Genomic DNA, 24,091 nt, shown 5'->3' with positions numbered 1-24,091 from the left:
CTTGTTGGAGACCGGAATAACGAGATGACAGGACAGTTGCAGTTGTCATGATTGCAGTGCGTTTTGCTGTGTTGAGAAGTCCTTCCCAGAGGCTGCCGGCTCGTCCTCGTTCCTCTTAAATGAACTTTGCAGAACCAGCTTTTCGCGCTTGTCTTGTGGCCCTGTGCAGGCGTTCCTTCCTCACTTCAGTAAGAACACCTAAGTTCCTGTGAGTGCTTTATTGCTTAGAGCCAATAAAACAATAAGTGATGAAACGTGCAGCACTTTCACTGAGACTGATTCTAATCCTCATGTAATAGCAAAACAGGGGTTACTGGCTTAGTCATCCATCGTACAAGGTACAGTTATGGATGCAAACCAATGACAGTTGCTTGAAGGTAGCCTTTCACTGGTTAATGGCAAGTACATTATAAGTAAGGCAAATGCTCTTTTATTGAACAATTAGTTAGAGAGAACCAACACCCACTGTGCCTTTCCGCTCCGCAGGAGGCAGTTGCCTGGACAACAACACAGCAGGCTCCTGCCTAAAGCGTCACTGGTGGGCCGTGGTCATTGCCACCAGGCTGCTCCACCAGCCGGTTTTTGCCACTGGCTGCAGTCAAGATGTCCTCACTGCCATCATCCAGCCAGATTCCACTGCTGAGCCACACCATAAAAGCATCATTCCTCTCCAGAAGGGGGTGTCATCGCACTTCTGACACCAAATGTAGCACTGGGAGTGTGGCATCTCCCAAGAGCCTCTTTGCATGACCACGTTGCGTTGTCACGTCTCCCGTGCTCCTACAGCAGTGCGGCCACTGGTAGGATGCCGCAGAATATTATATTATATTCATTTCTAAGATAATATAATATAATATGGGCCAAATATTGGGTAATACAGTATACATATATCAGAGACAACTCTTCATTTTTATTTAATTTTATTTAAAAAAAATTAAAATACAAGAATATGAGAAAATGGGACCGTGCAAGACCTGGAAGATCACTGAAACTCTCACCATCAGATAAATCGCACTTAAAGCTTTTATCTTTGGAGGGGACAAACAACCTTTTGGAGTTGTTTCTGGCCATCCTTCCACTGTGAGAAGACAACTCAATGCTATGGGTCTGACAGGATGTGTAGCTGTGAAGAAGCCCTCACTGAGAGAAAAAAATTTGCAAATCAAACAAAGAAGTTGCTGGAGGTTTCTGAGAACAATGGACTGTCCACCTCAGTGTCCAGACCTCAGCATCATTATATGTGTTTGAGATTATTTGGCTGGTGAGAAGCAGAAGGTGCAACCAACTGTAAGACTGAACTTTGGAGGTATGGAAAAAATCTTTGAGAAACTGAAAGCAAGTCTCCTGAAAAGAATGGAAGCATAGAGTGGACACACTAAATACTGAAAAAATGTATATTATATGTATATTATAAGTTTGTCTTTATATGTAAAATATATTTAAAATTTGATCATTTTAGACCCTCCAAGACTGGAATTCCACACTCTTTTCCACTCTGTCCCTGACTGGCTACAATAACATGTTTCTCCACCAGAGGTCACTATTATAACATAAGCGTAGAACTGGTAGGGTTCGGGAAAACTAAGTAGCTTGAAGTTTGAAGTAAACTACATAATAAATTCCATATACACCTAAAACTCTCAATTGAACACCTACACCTGCATCAGGAAAACCATCTCTGATAGATTTAAACTTGTATGGGTGCTCACACAGTGGATTAACTTGATCAGTATGGAGTTTTGACCATTCTTCCCAATCGAAATGTAACTGCAACACTGTACTGGCACAGTGGGCAACTTGTAGCACCAGTCATTTCACTTATTTCAGAGTGAAATCCTCTGCCAATACATGTACAGTATGATTGTCAGTGAACACAGATTTGAATATAACGTGCTGTTGTCTTGTTGAAATGTTTAAGCCTCTCCCCTTGTCTATTCATAGTTAGATCTAACCCATCTCTACCGTATTCAGACGATACTGTTCACATGCTTTTACTGACTGAATTGCGAAGGATTGAGGAAAAAAATGGAAGAAGTGTGTTTACTCAGACTGAACACTGATCCTCCTCTCTCACTGGTATATACTGTCTCACACGGACCTGAAACCCAAAGGAAAACAGGTTACCAAGAGATATTACAGTACAGAGACAAACAACATTTATGTTTGGAATGATGTATATTATACTGTGACCCAACTGCAAAAGCTTTGTGACAGGAGACTTCTTGCTGTTAACTGATAAATGTAAAACACTTTATTTCAGCTCATTGCTTACGTTATCCTAAAATGAACAGATTTCAGCACGGAGTACAATGCTTACAGTATTTAAAGTTTTTCATTGTTTATATTAGGCAAAATATGAATCATAGTAGTGTGAAAAAGCAGAAAAGCTGACAAATTAATAATAAATACAATAATAATAAAAAATAATTATAATAATAGTTATGTATTTATAACTTTAATTTTTCTTCTCTTCTTCTTCTTCTTCTTATTATTATTATTATTGCTGTTGTTGTTGATATTATGTTAACCTGAATTGATACCAATAAATAGGTGGAAAAACAACAACAACAACAACATCAACATCAACAATAATAAATTAATATTATTATTATTATTGGTCCTGGATTTGTTCCTCTGCTTTGCTCATTTCAGATTAATTTAGGGCCACTTATTTAGCTTAATAATAATAAGAAGAAAAAGCAGAAGAAGAAGAAGAAGAAGAACAACAACAACAACAACAAAACAACGACAAAAAATATAATACAGAACTATTATTATTATTATTATTGTTATTATTATTATTATTGCTGTTGTTGTTGATGGTGTGTTACCCTAAATTGATACCAATGAGTAATGAATAAACAAGTGAATTGGGATAAAACAACAACAACAATAATAACAATAATAATAACAATAATAATAATAATAATAATAATAACAATGGCCACTGTTATTACTGTGTTTATTTTATTTATTCTTGACATGAATTTGATTCTGGCCATTTACACACCTAATTTCTAATCAGGACTTTTCTAATTAGCACAAACTTTTTGTCCTGGATGGCTAAAGTGCAATGTTTTTCTGTAAAGCTTTTACAATGGCTGTTGTAAAAAGCGCTATATAAATAAACTTTGACTTGACTTGGCTTTGAGGTGGGCAGAAGGCCAAAAAGACAAAACAACATGTAACTAAAGAAGCTAAGTAGGTTGAACACCCCCTAAGTCAAATTGTTTTGTTGATTTTCTAAGTGAAATAAGTGAACACATTCTCTACAGAGAACACACTTTAATATGGCATTTTTTCTGCAAATGTTAGTGTACAATTTCTATTTATTTGCTGAGTTTAAGACATTGAAAAACAAAATATAAAATGTGCCATAACTTTTGTACTGGTCATTTAATCCACCACTATGTTAAATTCAGCAAATAAACAGTAATTGTGCATTAAAAATGTTCTCTGTAGAGGATGTGTTAACTTATTTTCACTTAAAGTAACAAAAACGTTATTTGGCCAGGGGCGCTCAAACGTTTGCATACAACTGTATCCCAAAATTATATATATATATAAATATGTCTAATCTCTCATTGCACCCAATGTGGGGGTGGGGTTTGACCCACAGGCCTCACTTTGTTTGGGTTTACAGCAGCAAGTCTGCAGTTAAAATCAACATGCAATATCTAAAAGAAAAGCGCACACATACACACTGGACAAAACACTCCAGCCTACCTCTCTGCTGGCTTTCCCTTTCTTGTTTTGGAGCCTCTCAAAGAGATCCAGCTGAGAAACTGAGGACTAAATTGAAAGCAGCTGCTCTTAGAGCTCCCTGCGAGGCAGCTTCGTACACTGTCCCAATTATGGATATGATAGGGCCTGTAAACAGATCCTGTGCAGACGCTCTGCTTTGATATTGTAAAAGCTCAGATATGCTGAACAGAGCGTAAATGTCAGCTATGGCCTTTAGCGCAGTGGCTCCTCTCAGTGAACGGCAGTTTATGAAGTGATTAACTCTATTAGGACCTGCTATGTGGAAATAACTGGAGTCAATGGAGTGTTAAGCTGCGCTGCAGTGTATTGCTGTGTTGTTTTGAAGTTCATTAAAAAGGCTTTGAGCATTTCACATGTGATTTTTTTTTCTCTATATTGTGTGTAGAATATTTAGTCCTAGCTGTATTGCATGTTTATGTGGAGGCCATTGAATATGTCTTGCTGTTGATGTTCCTAGAGGCTGTTGTGTATGTAAGTGCCATCAGGGGGTGCTATTACAACAGGCTGGTAAAAACCAGGCCAGAACCCCACTTGTGGAAGTCTAATGACTGAGTCTGTTCTTTAGGTTCCCAATGGTTTTCAGTGAGAAATTGTAGTTATTAACTATGATATAAATGAGCTTTACTTGCAATTTCATTAACAAGTTTGCAATATGAAGAATTAAAAAAGTGCATTGAAGCAAAATGGCAGTTAGACCAAACAGTGGCTTAGAGAAATCGATCAACAACGCTGAAATCCTCTGTCCTTGGACTTATTCAGAGGCGTTCATTATGCTTGCAAAGCCACACAAGGGCAGGCCTGTCATTCAGCCTACGCTCGCTGGGCTGTTTTCCCCTGCAGGCTGGATTGAGATATCATGGGCAATTGGGTAATAAGAGACAATTCAGGAAACTCTTGTTTTTGGATTTAGGTAATATGGCCCATCGGGTCTCATGGGACACTTTAAGTAACTATTTTGATTAATTTTTATTTATTGTTCAGCTGGTTCTCACTATTTTGGCAGTTAAACAGTTTAAGCAGTCTACCTAAAAGACTCAGGTGGATTCAGGTATTATAGGACATTAGAAAATAAGGGACACTGGTGAACTCGTGCTTCTCATTGCATCTCATGGTTAGCAGTGTGTTTTTAACTGCTGTACAGCCGCCTCCAAATGTCCAGTGTAGGCTGCATTAGGTCTTATGGGACACTTTATAAAGACATGCAGGCATAAAACTAGCATTTAATATGTTATTTGTCATGTTGTGTGGTGTTGCATCCCTCAGCCTCATCAGTGTGATAGAATTATGATGACAATATGGCAAAACAACTGCTCTTTTCTCGAGATCTCCGGTTATTTATATCATTATCACAACATAAAGAACATTGTTCTGTCGAGATAACATTTGTTATGTTGTGATAATGGCATAAAAATCTTGAGAAACCCATTATCACGGAAAAACGGAGGAAAAAACATGCAAATCCATGGCCATCTAGGGCTTCCCTATAATCACGCCTTTGCACTACTTATTAATCACAGTGTTTCTTTACTGTGTGCTTTACCAGCTGTGCATCTTAATATACTGTAAAGCGTATCACAATCCCAGTATGTGTCAATAATCTCGACACTCTTAAAAGATGGTTCTTTAAGGGTTCTTTAGTAAGGACAACGCTTCCATTTAGAATAATGAGTTCTATATAGAACCATTTCATGCTTCAATGGTTTTTTGCATGGTGAAATTGTTCTTCAGATTGATGGAGAATGTGCTGAAGATGGTGCTATATAGGACCTTTTTGAAATGGGTTCTTCTGTTGTTATGATATCAGGCTTGAAACAATAGCAAATCCCTTTTTGGTGCTTTTTGGTGCTTTTTTGGTCCCCTTTCAAAAAGGTGCTATATATAACCATATAAAACACATTCTCCATCAATCTGAAGAACGCTTTCACAATGCAAGGAACCCTTTAATCATGCAAAATGTTATTTGATTGCTCATGGTTTTATATAGAACCATTTTCTTTACTAAAGAACCCATGAAGAAAATTCTAAAGGTTCTATATAAATAATATATATAAAAGGTTCTATATATATTATAATACTATATAAAAGGTTCTAAATAGTGCTAAAAAGGGTTCTGCTGTTGTTAGGATGTCAAGCTTGTAACAATAGAAGAATACTTTCTGGTGCTATGTACACTCTTAAAAAAGATCTTCAAGGGTTCTTAAGTGAAAATGGTGGTTCTATATAGCACCAGAAAGCGTTTTGCTAATGTTATAATATCAAGCTTGTAACAACAGAAGAACCCTTTCTGGTGCTATATACACTCTTGAAAAAAGTTCTTCAAGCATTTTTAGTAAAAGTGGTGATTCTATATAGAACCCATGAACACCCGTACAAACCAGATGCATGCTTAAACAGTTCTTTGCATGGTGAAATCATTCCTCAGATTGATTTAGAATGATTTGGGTTCTTGATAGAACCTTTTTGAAAATGGTTCTATATAGCACCAAAAAGGGTTCTGCCATTGTTACAATGTCAAACTCTGTAACAACAGAAGAACCCTTTCTAGTGCTCTTAAAAAATGGTTCTTCCAGAGTTCCTTAGTAAAGACAATGGTTTAATATAGAACCATGAACACTCAAAGGACCATGTACATGCTTAAATGGTTATTTGCATGGTGAAATGGTTCCTCAGATTGACGGAGAATGTGCTGGGTTCTATATGGAGCACCTAAACATATTCTTCTGTTACAAGCTTGACATCATAACAATTGAAAAATGCTTTTCGTGCCATTTTTCAGGAAGGTTCTTCGTATATAAAACCATACACAACACATTCTCCATCTTAACTATGTACCATGCAAAGAACCAATTAAGCACGAGGTGGTTTGATAACTCAGGTTCTGTCTTTACTAAAGACCTCTTAAAGAGCCATCTTTTTAAAAGTGTGTGGAGTGAAATTGTTCTTCAGATTGATGGAGAATGTGTTGGGTTGCATATAGAACCTTTCTGAAAATGGTTCTAAGTAGTGCTAAAAAGGGTTTTGCCATTGTTAGGATGGCAAGCTTGTAACAATAGAAGAACCCTCTCTGGTGCTTTGTGCATGAAGATAGTTCTTCAAGGGTCCTTTAGTTAAAATAGTAGTTCTATATAGATCCATAAACACTGAAAGAACCATATGCCTGCTTAAATAGTTTCATTTTCAGAAAGGTTCGACGTGTATAGAACCATATACTGCACTTTCTCCATCAATCTTAACTACCATGCAAAGAACCATTTAAGCACGAAGTGGTTCAATAACTCAGGTTCTGCCTTTACTAAAGAACCCTTGAAGAGCCATGTTCTTTCAGAGTTTAGGTCAGCGTGTGCGTGTATGACCATGTTTTAAGGTATGGAAGGTTAATTCGGAGAGAAATGGCTCGGTTTCTTTAACGTGATCCCTCCCTGAACTCCACTCCGCCTTTTCCTCCAGCCAGAGGGGGGAGGTGGTGGTGGAGGGGAGTCCCAAGTCCCATCCCAGCAGCGCCGGCCACCCAGTCCTGCTCAACTTCTCAGAGCTCAGAGAAAAGGGGGGGCAAAAACGAGCTCAGCGGATACGAGCCCAGCCACTCGCGTCTCCGTCAGCTTTTCCCGCAGCACGCCTGAGAGACGCCCCTACGGATATTCCCCTTCGGTAAATGAGGTCCCACCGCGCGTGGGACGGGGACACGACCTCTGCAAACTTCTGCTAAGCAGTCTTTTCTTCCTCCAAAGTGAGGGGACTTCGCTTTTCAGGACCCGTGCTGGGTGGCCAGGAGAAATGAGGTCGAGGATAGGTGGCCAGAAAGTCTTCGGACTTCTCATCTCTTTGATAGTGACCTCGTATCTCGTTCATGTAAGTAAGCCCCTTCTTCTTCTCCTCCTCCTCCTCCTCCTTCTCTCATGCGTTTTCAAGGCCACTTCATTGACATAGCTGGGCAGTGCATGGGTAGTGTGTGGCTTGAATACATGGAGAACCCCTCAGAGGTAACTTTGCCCAAACCTGTGGCTAGTTCTCCTTGAGTCCTTGAGCTAACTGCAGCTGCTGCTTTCCCTTTGAAAACTTTCCTCCTCTGGGTGGTAGTAGGGGGGAGTGGTGCTGTGGTTGAGCTCTGACCTACGCTGTGGTCAGTGGTCAATTCTTTGCACAGATTTGATAGTGAGGTGCTTGGTGTTATCAGACGCTCAGAATCCAGAGTTCAGCTTTGCTTAGAGAAAATCCCCACTTCATCCGAGTGTACTCGTCCTGATCTAATTTTATCCATAGAAACAAGCTATTCATAGGCAGTCTTCTTGGTCTCTGCATGCCTGCAAAACTTGATCAACTTTGGTTTCCCGGAGCAGTCTTGAGAGTGAACACCTGGAGGGAGCTCCTAGTGTTGAGCAGAAACTAAAGGGGCCCTAAAACTGCCCCTTAATACACGCCGCTGTGCTTCATGTCTTTTTACTTAATGCTTGCCTATTTTATTGTGGAAATTGTTAGTTCCCTTGGATGCTCATGCTAGATGCTGTAGTGTATCTGCTCAGCAGACAGAATTTTTTGGTGCAATGCAAATAATAATCATGAAAGGTGCAGATGTGTTCCGCATATTTTGGTGATCGTTGATATCTAGGTGAAGACATTAAACGGGAAACGGTTTGTCAGTGCTGATGACCTGCACATGTGAGGCTCATCTCAAGTTGCCCGTTTCTCACCCTGTCACCGGTTATGCTGGGGTCTAATGACACACAGGATATTCAAAGTCTTTGGGCGTCTTTGTGTGTATGTATGTATGTATGTATGTATGTGTGTATATATATATATTTATATATATATATATATATATATATATGTGTGTGTGTGTGTGTGTGTGTGTGTGTGTGTGTGTGTGTGTGTGTGTGTATGTATGTGTGTGTGTGTATATATATATGTGTATGTATATATATATATATATATATATATATGTATATATCGAACAAAACCTTGTATCTCCATTTTTCTCGTTTTTCAGTTTATGACATAATTGTAAAATGCCTGTTGCTTTTTACATTGTGTTAAAATTTCATAAAGAATAAACCAAAAGAAATGGCCCAAAATTCTGGTTCCACTGACTTACATTAAAAGTAAAGTATGTTTTTTTCCCTTCTCCTGTAAAGTTCTCATTTTGGAGATACAAGGTTTTGCTCCAACAGCACTGACATATATGCGTCCTCTTTTTGACTAATATATATAGATATATTGCTTATATCTAGTCTCCTCCTCCTCCATCCCTTAGTATTAATCTATTATACCTGTTATAGTATTAATATTTCTGCTTGAATCTAAATAGATGTCCGGTACATAAACTTCAACTCGTCCATGAATCCTATAATAATTCCTTCATTCAGTTAACTGAGCTGTTTCAGTAATTTTACATGTACGTCTTTCTTATCATTAAAACGTCACTAAATACAAAAAAAAATTAACATCCTCCTGATGCCTGGAACATAGCGCTGACCTCACTGTCTTTTTGCTTAGGTAAGATGAGACAACTTCCTCAGTTTAACTATTGTTTCAGGGACCACCAGGACTGACACAATGGCACTGTAATTGGATTATCCGGAACCGGGGGGCATCTGTTTTCCACATTACAAGACTGCTTTGCTACTTACCAGACAGCCCGTTTGATTCAATTGAGCTTTGGGGTGCTGGTTGCTACAGGCAGCACTGGTGTCCTGCTGGAATTTCAGGTCAAAGAGTATCAATCAGCCCCAACAAAACACCAATAAAAGCACTTTATTACCCTTTTAGTTTACTGGCACAATCAAGTGGCCACTGTTCTCTGTTAACAATCAGTGGCCTGATAATTGCCACCGGACTCTTTGTCATCTGTTACTGAAAACCAGTGATGGGTTTACGTGTCTGTATGTGAATGCATTCACTTGTTTAAGAGAGTCTCTTTTAAGTGACCATATGGGGGCCTAGATTCTTAGATGAAACTGGGATTTGCTCTGGTGTACGTATTTATAGTTGAAATATGGAATTGTGCTGCCTATTGAAAAATCAAGAAATTGTGCTTTTATTTGTCCTGTCAGATAGGGCTGAATGATTTGGAGAAAATATCTAATTGTGATTTCTCTGACTAATATTGTGACTTTGATTTAAATTGTGATTATTCTCTATAAATTAAGGTTCAGGCCTGTTTTTTTTTGCCAAGAAGACTGGAATATCCACTTTTTCTGTCTTGGAGCTTGGCCCTGAATATATTGTGCCAGACAGCCAGTAAGTTGTGGTTGTAATGTCACAACACATGGAAGTTTGGTTGCCTCTAATTGGTCTAACTTACCTATGGGCAGTTCACAAACTTATTATTATTGTGTGTGTTATTGTGTGTTATCAGGTTGATTTTCCCCTCTTAAAAAGTTGTAAATGTAGATTATACTTAATAAATGGAGCTCTTGCATCTTCAATATAAAATTATTAACCTTTCAGCCATACTGAGAAATTGGAATGATTTGAATGTGATTTCACAATCTGTGACTGATACAGTAGCTAAAGTTTGATGCTATGGTCTGGAAATGCTTAACCTGTAGGTTTATGCCTAACCAGTGGTTTGCCAAAAAAACTAGTGTGGATGGACAGTAGAATGGGCAGTAGAGTGGAATTTGGTCAAACGCAATCATTATAGAACCAGCACGTCAACACTCAAGTCAGACAACATTAAAAACACAGGCTAGCCAAAATTGCTATCCAGTCCTTTTCACATGAAACCAAATGCTAAGTAGAAGGTAAATCAAGACTTAAAGCTCCTTCATTGTTGCTACTGTTGTTTGTGTTTACTGTTAACACTAGTGTTTCACGAGAAAACGTGACCACCACACAAAAAGAACCGCCTAATCTCACACTACTGTTGTGCAATGGGAAATGGACACAGGTACTAAACCAGGGTACAGATAGTTGTGGTTTTGGATTAGTAACCATACTGGGCCGTAACATACTGCTAGGGCTGAACAACATCTTATTGTGATTTTATGACGAATATTGTGGCTGCGATTTAAATAGTTATTATTTGCTATAAATTAAGGCCTGTATTTTTGTCAAAGAACCCCAGCTTTTCATTTTTTTCTGGCTTAAGGCTTCAACACTGAATGTGTAGCACCAGTGTAGTTGTGGTTGTGTTGTCATGTATGCAGAACATGGGTGTTTTAGTTGCTTCGTAATGGTCTGACTCATATACAGGCTGTTTACATGATCTGTGTTATTGGGTGAAATTTCCCCAGTTAAAATGTGTTGTTGATAATGTAGGCTATAATTAAAGTTGCAGCTTCACAATTTGAAAATTGTGTGATTTTCAGCCCAATAGAAAAACACTTTAGGGCCAGAGGAATTCAGCAGTCTGCCTTTCAGTAGTGAAAGTGGCTGGAGTGACTCCAGTCAAAACCTCAGCTGTTTTACTCACCCTGCACTGCTATGAAGTGCTTTTAGCAGAAGTGCTCTTGCCGGTGGTTATGATTAGTTGTCGGACCTTTCTAGGCCTGCCATATGAGGCCACTGGTTGGGCAATACAGTTTTGCCATCATGGTACATTACGTCAGAATGAGCATATCATTGGTATTGACTAGATCGGAGGTCAGCCCATTATTCTGTTAACTTATGTAAATAATTTCTCTGATTTTTCCTCTTACGTCTTTTATTTTTTGCAAAATCTTTTCGAAATCACTGTATAACAAGACTCAGCAAAGCCTTCGAGACACTGAAGTGTTTCAGAAAGCATCAGCGCTGAGAGTTGCTGATCAGCTGCTCTGCTAACATTTATCTCACTGGCCGTTTGAAGTTGCATGCAGTTTGTCTGCTGGTGTCTGGCGTCACCATTGTGACCATCAGCGGCTATTTTAGTTAGCGATCTCTCCCAGGATAGAGAGCTGCAAGTGCTCACTGACTTCATCCGATGGTATGCTGCTGCTGGGGGCCCGCATGGCCTGGATTCCTGCGGCCATATACAGCTTAGTGCCGGGATGTTGTGACAAACACTTTTTCTATTTTATCATCCGCCACCTTGACTTCTTTTGGGGCTCCACATTTCCAGCGTGTTATGTAATGCTATAATATAGTTTAACTGTGTGGGTCATTTCAGTCAGCCACATGATATATTTTTTTTTAAGTAAGCACTGAAGTCATATTGTGCATGATGTTTGCTGAATATGAGCTCATGTTGAGGGTAATTTAAAGGCTGGGAGATTACCAAAGCTCATTTATATCTGTTTCGTGAGCTGCTTGTCAGCCTCATATGGTTTGAATCACAATAAGTCGAATGACTTAGGATTAGAAGGTTCTACAGTCATTGTGGTAACCTCAGCTGAAAAAAATAGCTTGTAAATCTGAAGTGACATTTACATGGCTGATTTCTTCTGTCCTGTAACAGTTCTGGACTTCATTATTACTCGGGGCCATGAAGGAGGCGAGCGACAGTACAATGATAGACAAAGTCAAGTGTCGAATGGTAGTGTGTACTGTATGTTTAAGAGGCATGGTCCAACACAAACATGCTGGCACATATGGAAAACAGACAGCTTTCTGCATTCGTTTGCTCTGCAATGAGGTGTGACTGAGGTTTAGATTGAGGTCAGTGAGGTTAACGGCCTCAGACTTGCCCTGGGTTGTGACTGTGCATGCATTTTGAAATCCATAGATCTACACTGCCATTTAAAAGTTTGCAATCACTGCTCAAAAGTTTGGAAAAAGTTTTTTGCAGATACAAGATTAGAAAGATTGTAGTATATTTCAAATAATTAATAGGAAGTTGTAAAAATGAAAGAAATCTTCCAAATTTTGTCAACTAAACGTGAACAAAAGTCATTCAGACTGGTTTAATGTGAAACTGTAGAGAAACTTACTGTTTCTTTAGAGTGGTTTTGATAGGAACCAGGGGTTGTGATGTTCACAGCATAAATATAGCCATTTTTTCATTTACTATTCAAAACCAGCAAAGAAACCATGTACCATCTGAGTGTTTATATGTAATTTTAAATAATGTTAAAATGGTGGTAAATCTTCGGGGACTATTTTATCCTACAACCCCCTTCATGCACCTCTCCACCCTGCAAAAAAAGGTTTCATTTCTCATAATAAAGGTTCCTAAAAGGTTCTTGGCTTGGAGATGCAGTTCTGGGACAAACCTGTTGCTAACACATATTAAAGCAAGGTTCATTTGTGAACCAAATCGGCTTAAAAGAACACTTTTTGGCTGTGTAGTGCTCTTGTTCAGTGTAACTGAAGAACTGTACATGTGCAGAAATAACATTAGGACGTGTCTGATCAGAGCGTAACTATTTGCCCAAGGTTAGCCGCTTCATAGCACGTGATCTCCGCACATCCATCTTCTATTCAGTCTGATGTGTGTGTAATGTGTGATGCATCACTGTGGTTGTCTGAGGCTTTCATTTTCATGGCGTCCGTCATAGGGTTGGGGGCAGACTCTAAACACAGCTGCATTTCGGCTGGTACCGCAGCTCCTGCAAGTGTGGACACGAGCTAGCTAACTCGTGGCCCTGTCTGGTGCCTCACACTCTCATCTTCCCACACACATACACGCGCCACCAGCACCCCCTTCCTAAAACCACGACCCACCTCTTAGGAACACACACTGCCAAAGTCCATTATGTCACATTGAGTCATGCTAGCATGGCTTAGGAATCCGGGGGGTAACTACTCAGCCAATCAGAGGGAAGATCGAGTTGCTCAGTGGTTGGGTGTGGGTGGCCGGGAAGAGCTGCGAGGACCAAATTGCCAGTGTTTTCAAAAGCAGCTTTTAGCCGCAAGGCTAGCTTGTGGGTTACATTTTACTTTTAAACGAATAGTTTGGCGAAAAAGCTAATTTACACAGTGTCTTCCTTACCAAAAATGTAGTTAGACAAGACATGCTTGGTGTCTGAAGTACAGGAAGGTTAGGTCTGTACTTCACCAATTAGCCATTAGCGTGCAGGACAAACTGCATACCTGCATACACATTTACCTCATACTGTGTGGAGTGTTTAAGTAATCTCAAACAGACTTGCTTATGTGGTTAATGTCACTGAATGACATAATGCTGTCTATAGAAATCAACAAAAGCACTGACAAAATTTAGCTGTTTTTAGCAATGCTACATACTGTGGTTTAGTATGTCTGCAGTGTCAGAAATGAGCAAAAGAAGCACACTTCAGACTCAAGTGTGTCTTTGACAAATGCAAACTGTGGTAGAGGGAGAGGAAAATTTGCTATTATTTAACATGGCAAAACTATATGCTCTTAAGGGTTCACAATATGTGGTGAATACTAGGTACTGAAAAGCCAACCTTAATGACTCAGCAGCCTAAAACGTTTTTTCCTGCAGTTGCATAGACATGCTAAGGTCTGTGTGGAAGTTTAAACCTTTTGAGATGTTTTATAGTTCTCTGTCTATGGAACTTTTGGTCTTTCCTTGACTTGTATTGACTTGAAGTCTTTGGAACGAATCAGGTATTGTCATGTGTAGTAGAGCTCACTGAGAATTCACTGAGTAAGGCTGACCTCAGGGGACTTCGGCCTGAACTAGTCGGAAGAGATCTTTTGTACTCATTGGAAAAGTATTGTTCTTATAGAGCCTTGTGCCCTACCTCTGCTTTGATGTCCTTAAAGAAAAGCTGAATGGTGGACCGCTGTGGAGAACATATTTTCTGAATCCGAAGTGTTTTTTCACTTTTCTCCCAGTGTGGTCGCTAATTCTGACCCACTGTCTCAATGTGAATGACTGTGGTATGGCACCAGCCAGTCGGGTATCTTTTTGAACTTCTAAGCCTGGACATGTTTGGACTGCTGATTTCTTGTACGTGAATTTCTTTCCAAGACTATGAGTGCATAGCATCACTGTCCAAAAAAAATTTGTTCCTTTCCATTTGTCTATATCATTTGAATACTGCATTGTGTGAACAGTTCATGATGAATGGACCAATAGAAATGCTCCAAAATCACTTGGAAAAAACTCTCTTTACATTAACTTACTTTAAAAGTTAAGAGGGTTTTTGCCTTCTCCTGTAAAGTTACCAATTTGGAGGTACATCTTTTTCTTTGGACAGCGATGATCGATTATCTGTGCAAGGTTCCTAAATGCTTCTTGGCTTGAATGTGTGGTTCTAAGAGAAACCATTATATTATGTGGAGATACCTTTAAAAGGTGCTTCACAATCTCATAACTCATCTACAAACATATTCTTTGACGAACTATTCATTGAAATGTTCTTTAGGGACCCACAAGTGGTTCTTCTATGGTACATAATTCTTTTTTAGTACCTTTTAGTCTGTAGTTTGAAAACTAGACCATCTCTAGATCGCATTGTCTAATTTTCCTAGCACACTGAATGCACAGATTATCTGTGTAGTAGATCAGATAATCTGTTTTCCCTTCAAATGTAGGGCACTGACACTCTACAGTAGAATCTAATACTCTACAACATCCAACTCACTCTGCAGCCATGTGGAAATGTCTGGTTTCTGATAATTGTGGCTAGCTTTAAGATCAGTGTGAACGCTCCCTCAGTCGTGTGCCCTGTCTTGTAGAAGGCATATGCCAGCTGAGCTCTCTACAGCACACTCTTCTATTTCCTCTAATCTGAGGCAAGTCTTGGCCTGCCCTGAAAAGAAGAGCAGGGCTAAGCTGAGGTTCCTGCAACCCGCTTGGCTGCATGTCCTCCAAGGGTGTTATTAAACCATTACCATGCAGCTTATCATGGTTAAGGCACTGTGAGAAAGGTAATGGGGAGGAATTTTGGTGCCCTCAGGTTATACTCTTTCACGAGTAAAAAGAAAGCAGATAACGTAACATTAAAAAAGGCCTATGGACAAGTTTTTCCTCTTTTTTTCTAACACTGTTTTTTTTTTTCTTTCACTTCATATAATCAAATCTCAATACTGTCATATGTAAAATGTTGTCAAATGATTCTACTGATTCATTTCAATTCCTGCCAGACATAACAATGACTTTGTACTGTTGGTTTACAACAACAGAACTGCGCTGCTTTGTCTGAGATTCTCTGCACATCGTCCCACGGCTCATTTCACTAAGCAGAAATTCTAAAGAAAAAAAAAAAGCCAAAAGTCAGGACTGTCTGATATGGGAAGAGATAAGGAACATTTCTAGTGGGCAGTGCTTCCTTTTGGCCCAAGTTATGCAACCAAATCAAGAAATGCTTTGTGAAATCGCACCCTGGTGCAACCAGAACACTGTGATTGAATGTGGACTTGGTGATACTGCTTCTTTTTGAAGTGGTTTCCAGCATTGGTCACGGTTTGCCTTACACTGGCCTTGCCCCTTCAAGTGTTCTCCGATGCTCTTTGCCTGCTGAGACCCACTCAGAAAGCTTTAGATAAAGCCAGAAGAGCCACCCTGAAGTCTGGTCTACATTAGCATGTCAACAGCCCCCCTCGGAGAGCTGGGCATTCTGGCTCTGTGCCGCTGCTGGCAGACTCCGATTCAGTTTTGTGATTCAGAAGCGTGAGATAATGCCTTGTATTGGGTTGCAGGTTGCATCTGACCACTGTAATGTGCACCTAGACAGAGGTAATACTGAGGTAATTAGCAAAATTCAGATCTATGAGTGTGATTTATCAATATAATCTTCCAGCGGGGCTGAGTTTGAGGGGCAGAGGATGTTGGAATGTTCCCATGGACGTCAGGGCGTGTTTTGGGGTGTGGTTTTCCATCATCTCGGCCTTCAGCGTCTTCTGCATCCTGCGTAATGAGAGAGGAAATGTGGTTGAATGCGTTGCTCAGTGCACAGCTTTCTTTAGACCACTGCTGGACTTGTAGCTTTGATGTAGGCAGATACCGTTTTGCTGTGCGACTCCAGCTGATCGCGGTGGGAGCGGGGAAAGACAGGGCTTGCTGATTCATCATCCTGTTGGGGAAATGAAGTCCAAAATTATCTGCATGAGGGGGGAGCCCACTTCCCTACTTCCGAACAGTAAAGTTTACTCAGGCTTTCCTGTGGGTCTTTAAGACATAGGAGCAGGGGCCAAGCCTACATGCAGCAGCTGTGTGTTATAGGTTCTTCTGGGAAAAATCAGTCAGCTTTGAGCAGTCCATCAGTCCATATTGTCTTACTAGTTCCATTCTGATAGGCTATACTGGGATAGTACATATCCCAGCAAAAAAAAGAAAGTGGAATGAGAATAAAATGAAATTAAATAGATAGAAATAAGCAAAAACACATTCTTCGAACTTTACATCCATATTTACGTCCATATTTCAGTAGCATAAGCATAATGGCCGCTCTAATTCCAATGTTATAGCATTTGTATTGAGATTGTGTATAAATACAAAAACCCACAATTTATAGTCTAGTTGATTAACTTAAAATGTGTGTAAAAAATCAATACATAAATGGAAATAATACAGTAGACACATTCTTTGAGCTTTCAGTCAGTCCATATATTTCCACCATGTCCTTATGCTTACAGCCATGCTAGTTCCATTTGAATAGTGTTTATGCTAAAATGCTATAGTCATGCTAATTCCATTTGGAAAGCATTTACTAGGACAGTGATCACTAAAGAAGAAAAAAGCAACGATTCATAATTTATTTGGCTAAAACAAAGTAAAATATGTGATAATATTAATTCTAATTCTAATTATAATATTAAAATTAGAAATAATAATAATAACACATACTTTGAGCTTGCAATCAGTGCATCTCCTAACATATATGCTAATTCCTTTTGGATAACATTTGGGATAGTGTTCTGCTAAGAAGATGTTAAGTAATGTGTCGTAATTTGTTGGCTAATGTAAAATATGTAATAAAATTTTAATATCTTAGTAAAAAGAAGCAAATGGACACACTGAGGTTTCCGTCAGTCCGTATCAAAAGTGTTAGCCTAATAGCCATGCTAATTCCATTTGGAAAGTGCTTACTGTTCTCCACAGAAAAAAAAAAATATTCATAGTTTCATTGCCTAAACCAAAGTAAAATATGTGATAAAATTAAACAATTAAGTAAAAATAAATAGACACAAATGCTTTGAGCTTTCAGTCAGTCCAAATCTCATGCGTTAGCCTGATAGCCATAATTCCATTTGGATAGTGTTTATGCAGGGGTAGTGTATTTCAAATTAAAACAAAGATTATTAATTTAGTTGGCTAAAAAAATAAGCAAGTAAAATGTGACCACTTTAAATAAGATTAACATTATTAAAAAGCAAATAAAGAAAGCAGTCTTTCAGCTTTCCATCAGTCCATGTTTGTTAGCTTAATAGCCATGCTAATTCATCTCACATGTTAGTCTAATAGCCACACTAATACAAAGAAAAGTAAGGATTCATAATTTAATAGCTAAAGCAAAGTTAAATGTGAAAAAATTGGATAAATCCATCAGTCCATATCCCACGTGTTAGTCTAAAAGCCATGCTAGCGTGACAGTGTATTGCACTTGGTCAAAAAAATGATTTGGCTAAAAAGAAATATGTAATAAAATACGTACAAATGGATACAGTTTAGAGCCAGTAGACTGGAAATGTATAACATTTGTAAGGACATAAGCTTATTTCAGTGGCAAAATCAGTTCTGAAAGTGCACCCTCGGCACTGCACATTAAAGCAAACATGTTCAAACTGGAAATGATTCATTTGCTTGGGAGCCACCTGCTCTTAGAGCTGCCAAACCACATCCCGCACTGCGCTCTTCTCAAAGCATTCGCTTCTCTTATTTATATTTCCATGACAAGAAAAGTGAATTCATCTACTGCTGCAGTATTTTCCATGTACAGTGTTTTCATGTACTGCTGCTGGCTGCCCTCTTTGTCCAACTCGATCTCTCTAATGGAAAAAAGGCATCATCTGAAGCCTTCTAGCTGCAGAAGCTGTGTAAAAATGAGTTGTGATGGTTGCAAACTCTGCCTATGCTGTCTAGCTTTTGCTTGGAAAGTAGCCTGTGACACGTTTTGGTAGCGTGAATGGGGATTTACCACAGGCCACTTGCTTTTACTGTAGTACCAGAAATCACTGTTAGCGCTGGTGCTAACAAAACACGTGTGTTATTTTATATGAATGTACAGATTTGTGTTCGTAAGTAGAAGATAAGAGCTTATATAATGATTTTAATTTGATGGACAGTTACTGTTGTGCATGTAGATTTGTGACTCATTTTATTAGGAAATAATTACAATAGTTATTATATAATTATATTTGAATACACTCTCTTGAAGAACAATGGTTCTTCAAAGGTTTTTTAGTAAAGGGAATGATTCCTTTTAGGACCATGAGTTCTATAGAGAACCAATTCATGCTTAAATGGATCTTTGCATGGTGAAATTCATGCAAAAATTCTAAAACAAATGTTCTATATAGCATCAAAAAGGGTTCTTCTTAGCTTGTAACAATAGCACCAAAAAGGGTTCTTCTATATAGAACCATTTTCAAAAAGGTTTTATATAGAAACATGTACAACACATTCTCCATCCATCTGAAGAACCACTTCACCATGCAAAGAACCATTTAAACATGAAATGGTTTTATATTGAACTCATGGTTCGAAATAGAACCAATCCCCTTATGAAAGAACCCTTGAAGAACCAAGAGTGTTGTATAACAATCAACAGTAATAGCTCTTTAATACTGTTGAGGGTTAAGAACTTGTTTCTGCTTAAGAAAATAAAGTTTTTTGCCTTTTTATACGCAGTATTACTGGGCCAGAAGTGAGATGGATCTTCCCTGTTTGATTTCCTGTTCATCTCAGTGTCACCAGTATTTGGTCAAACTGATTTCTCAATGTTTTTGTTAATGAAAGTGTGTGTCTCTGTCTTTCCAAAGCTGATATTGATTACTAAACCTAATACAACAATGAGATGACCAAACTAAATATTATGATGAAGATCCTGTGTGACCCACTAAAACGGTCCAAATTTATTCATATATCTTTGCAATATGGCTGCATGACATGAACAAAAAAGTTATATCGTGATTAGTGCTGGGTATTAAAATACAATTATTTGTGGTACCGGCCAAATGACTTTAATACGAGTTCTGAAAAACTATGAGTTGTTCATTACCAAATTTTAATACTTAAGTATTATCTGCATTTGTGAGCCGATAAGTGTACTGATTAATGTTTAGCTGTCTAAATGATCCTGTAAGCTTGTTTTTAAGGTCGTCTTAATGATTACTCTGCAGTCTGTTGCAACATATGACTTTTAATTCAGTTTTTGCATTTAAAAGCTGATATCAATGAATATCATGAATTTTGGGATCAGTATCGAACATTTTGAACACCTGTATATGAATATACACTACTGCGGAAGGGTCAGAGACCACCTTTCATTTATTTATTTTTCAGTCAAAATGGCCATTAAGTGCAAGTTATTCATTTTTCAGATATTTCGGAGGACATTAGGTATAATCCGCATGCATCAGGAAGGGAAAAGTCAAAGGAAAATAAGTGAAAAAACAGTAGTTTTCAAAATTCAGGTTCAAAAAATGATCAAAGATATAGAGAAATGGGACTCCTAACAATCACGCAAGACTGGATTGAAGTTCTAAGACTGAACTTTGGAGATGTGGAAAAATATGCTTTAAACAACTGAAAGCAAGACTCCTGAAAAGAATGGAAGCTATCATAAAAGCAATAGGTGGAAACACTAAATACTGAAATAAATGTACAGTATATTTGCTAAGGCTTTTGTATTTTTATTGTAAATAAATATATGTTTTCAGTTGTTCATTTTTTTTCCTGATGCTAAAACAATGAATATCTTAATGGCCGTATATAGATTATACATGTGCTTGTATTGTGCGAGATGAAATACTCCTGATTGTGATGTGCATTGCAATATATTAAATATCTCTATTGGTAATCAGTAATGGGACATGGTTAAAGACTGATCTTAATTATTTAGACCAAATTATTTTACTGCTGTTGAACTACATGAATGTCTTCATCAAAACGCCTACAGAAACACTCCTTTAGAACTGTGATTGGTTAGTATTGCACTTGCAGTGTTGTATTACCGAGGCTGGTTTTACGGTAATGGTTAACAAATGATACATTGTGCAGCCGTAATGTGTGATGAGTGCTGGCATGAATGGTGGGAGAGAAAGCTGTGGATCTGAGGCCTGATAAGGAAGGAATGCGCGTGTGTGTGGCTAAGTGCCTTGGCAGATTCGGTTTGCCCTCACTGTTGTGCCTGTTAAACGCTTCCCAGACACTCTGTCAGATGCATCTTTCAAAAGCTATTCCAGCTCACTGCTACACCAAAGTGTGTAGAGCGATGTATCAGGCATATGCATGTACATGGGCTTGTACATTTCTGTGTATTATCTCAGAATAGAGCTCGATTCTGGTCAGGAGATTGGCAAGGCCGTGCAAGCATGTTCACCTTCTTCTGCCTTGAGTAATTTTGGTTGTATGTTTGGCCTTGTTGTCTTGTTGAAACATTCATTGTCTCCTAACATTGAATTTCTCGGCCAATGAGATTAAGCTCACCACAAACATGTCCTGGTACATTGCTCCATTCATGTGTCTTTCCATGATGTGTAATGCTCCAGTACTATTGGCGAAGAATCAGCCTCATATTAGGATACTCCCACCACCATGCTTCATTGTAGAAATGGTGTTCTTACGATTTTAAGCGAAACCCTTCTTTCTACAAACATGACAAGCTGAATTATAGCCTGAGCTCTGATTTTGTCTATCTGATGATAGTACATTGTTCCAAAAGAAATCTGATTTGTCTAAAAACAAAGACGTGCATCTCTGTGATCTTTTTTCAGCAGAGGAGAGATGAAGTCGACTAGTTTTGCACCTGACATTTAAACTTAAATCTCAAGGTAGTAAAGTAAGTCTCATAATTCATAAATTACACTTGTCCGTGGTTTTGCCGCTTGCTCCCTGTAATCTGGGCCGCTGAATGCCAAGCCAATAGTTTAGAAGCCTTCTGTCCATTCATTATGTGCACTTTTGGTCTTCTTTGCTGCTTTTAATCTAGGAAGAATGATTGTGTTGAGCAACAGGCAGCATTGCCATGGAGTTCTTATGCAAAAGGAAGAATCATGAGATCAATACCCATGGGATTGCAGCTGCAGTATTTGACCAGATGCTGTCAACAGCACTTTAAAAATATAAGCAGTCAGTGTTCTAGTATTACATAAATGTCAAACACTTTTATTTGACCCGGTTTAAAATGGTTGCCGTGGGCATCGAGAAGCTACAAGTGGTTCAATGTTGGTTCATAGGTTTCTGGAGGGGACAAACATGTTGCTCTGCACCCTGTGCCAAACAGGAACACCATCAAGGCCTGTTGCATTGTCATATTTTTGCTTCAGCAGCAGATCTGTCACATATGCCTGAGATTAAGCTTGTTTATTTCATGCAGGGATCATTCACTAAACCTGTGTGTACTGCAATAGTGGAAGCCCAAGTCATTCTGCAGGTTTGTGCTGAGATTCTGCCATTGGCTGTTGAATATGGTAGTAATCATGTAATCTGTCGATTGCTTTGACGACTGAGTAGTTTTTTAAAAACAATAAAAATTCAAAAAAAGTCAAAAGCAAAATATGTCAAAGCAAAATAAGAGAAAAAGCAGGAGTTTCCAAACCTGGACTTGATTAAAAATGATTAAAAGATACAGAGACAATGAAACTACTAAGAAAATCAAGCTCTGCTCTTGCTGCAGGTCTGAAAAATCCACAGGTGTTTCTGTCTGTCCTGTGAACTGTGAGAAGACAAATCAACACTATGAATCTGAAAGGAAGTGTAGCTGTCAATAAGCTGTTACTGAAAAACAAAAAAATATAAAAAAGAAGAAAATTGGCAAAGCAAAGAAGCTGCTGGTGTTCTCAGAACAATGGTCTGACCACCCCAGAGTCCAGACCTCAATATCACTGAAGGTATTTGGGGATTACTGAAATTGTGAGAAGCAGAAAATGCAGCCAGCTTCTAACACTGAACTTTGGAGGTGTGGACATCTGCCTCTGATTTTTACTATAAGAAAGACCAGAAAAACAATATGCATTATCGTCATGCAAATTGACAACTATTTACTGGTAATTAATTAGGAAGGTATATATTTTTTTTGTTAATCATTTAATTGAGTTGAATTATCATGACAGTCCTAGCTGACGTTATGTAGTTACAGTGCAAACGTTTAGGCAACACTAGTAAAATTACATGTTTTGTTGATTTTCTAAGTAAAAGATAGGTTAACAAATCTGCAACAGAGAACACGCTTCTGCACATTTTAATGCACAGTTTCAGTTTATTTGCAGAATTTAATGCATTTTATATTTTGTTTTTTACAATATGTTAAACTCAGCCAAAAAATAGGAATTGTACACTAAAATGTGCAGAAAAAATGGCACGTTTAAATTTCCTTTGGAGGATTTTAGAAAACCAACAAAGCATGTAATTCAAAATGTTGCAATCGATTGTATATTTGTCCACCTGTGCCAATCTGTCCAGCACTTTTCCAAGGACATTTTAAGTACATTTGGCCTAGCTGAGAATGCCTTATGCTCTCTAGAGGAAGTTAATCCACAGAAATGCCTCAAATTTTACTGAGAACCCTGCAGGACATATTTTATTTATTTATCTTTTTTTAAGGATGGCCCAGGACTAGGCAGCCTACACAGGCTTTGGCTTGTGACAGAGCTGACATTTTTGTGGCTTCCAAACTAAAGTGGCTATGTGCAATTTTGTCTCCACCCATGCCCCATGTTGACTTATTGGGCTAAGCAAAGTTTTCGCTCACTTGCGTCGAGAGCTGCATCTCACTTTGCTAAGAGGCAACGCACTCCTCTGCAACTCCCTCCACGCCAGACATGATGAGACAAACAAGGTGGATTCTCATGTTTAGTCTTCAGCTTCACAGTCTCCAATCTGAAAAGGTTTCTTTGGCCACCCTCTGTACAAAGGCATTCGGATTTCTCGTGTTGTCGGCTTTCCTTTGCCTTTTTCACTGTTTAATAACGTAGGCGATGCTGACAAGAAGGAAGATGTGTTTGACTTCTTGATCTGTTTTATGTGCTTTCTTGGACAGGTCGTGTTTTATGAAAAATCCAGGAAGCTCTGTGTACCTTCCTAGGCCTAATGTAGTGCTAATTCCACTTTTGTCAGAATGTTATCCTTAGTCTGATGCGCCTCCGGTTAAAATGCATGTGAAAGATAAACCTTTTAACTTTTCAGCAACTACAGTGTTGGAATGCAGCCATTTACAGCCTGCAGTGTTTCAACCCAGAGCTTCTTAATCACTCTGCCCTAGGCTTTATAACCACCTAAAACATAGAGCCAATTCGAGCAATTACCTTTTTAAAGCAGCTAATTAAACAGCCTTCCAGGGCTGATTTACGGCCAGCTGGAAGATCCGCTGGTGGA

General features: G+C 38.7%; 1 protein-coding gene across 1 annotated transcript in view; it reads left to right on the top strand.

Annotated features, from left to right (window-relative positions):
* The first annotated feature begins 7,230 nt into the window (after positions 1–7,230).
* The window catches only part of hspg2 (heparan sulfate proteoglycan 2), a 185,127-nt gene continuing 168,266 nt past the window's right edge, over positions 7,231–24,091 (top strand). Inside the window, exon 1 of the mRNA XM_036591441.1 lies at positions 7,231–7,614. Within this exon, the coding sequence (XP_036447334.1) occupies positions 7,540–7,614 (75 nt within the window). The 5' untranslated portion in view covers positions 7,231–7,539. The remainder of the gene's footprint in view (positions 7,615–24,091) is intronic.

This window comes from Colossoma macropomum, unplaced genomic scaffold, assembly GCF_904425465.1.
Source record: "Colossoma macropomum unplaced genomic scaffold, Colossoma_macropomum, whole genome shotgun sequence".
NCBI lineage: Eukaryota > Metazoa > Chordata > Actinopteri > Characiformes > Serrasalmidae > Colossoma > Colossoma macropomum.
Note: the sequence above shows the minus strand (reverse complement) of the source record. Positions and strands in the feature narration are given on the sequence as shown.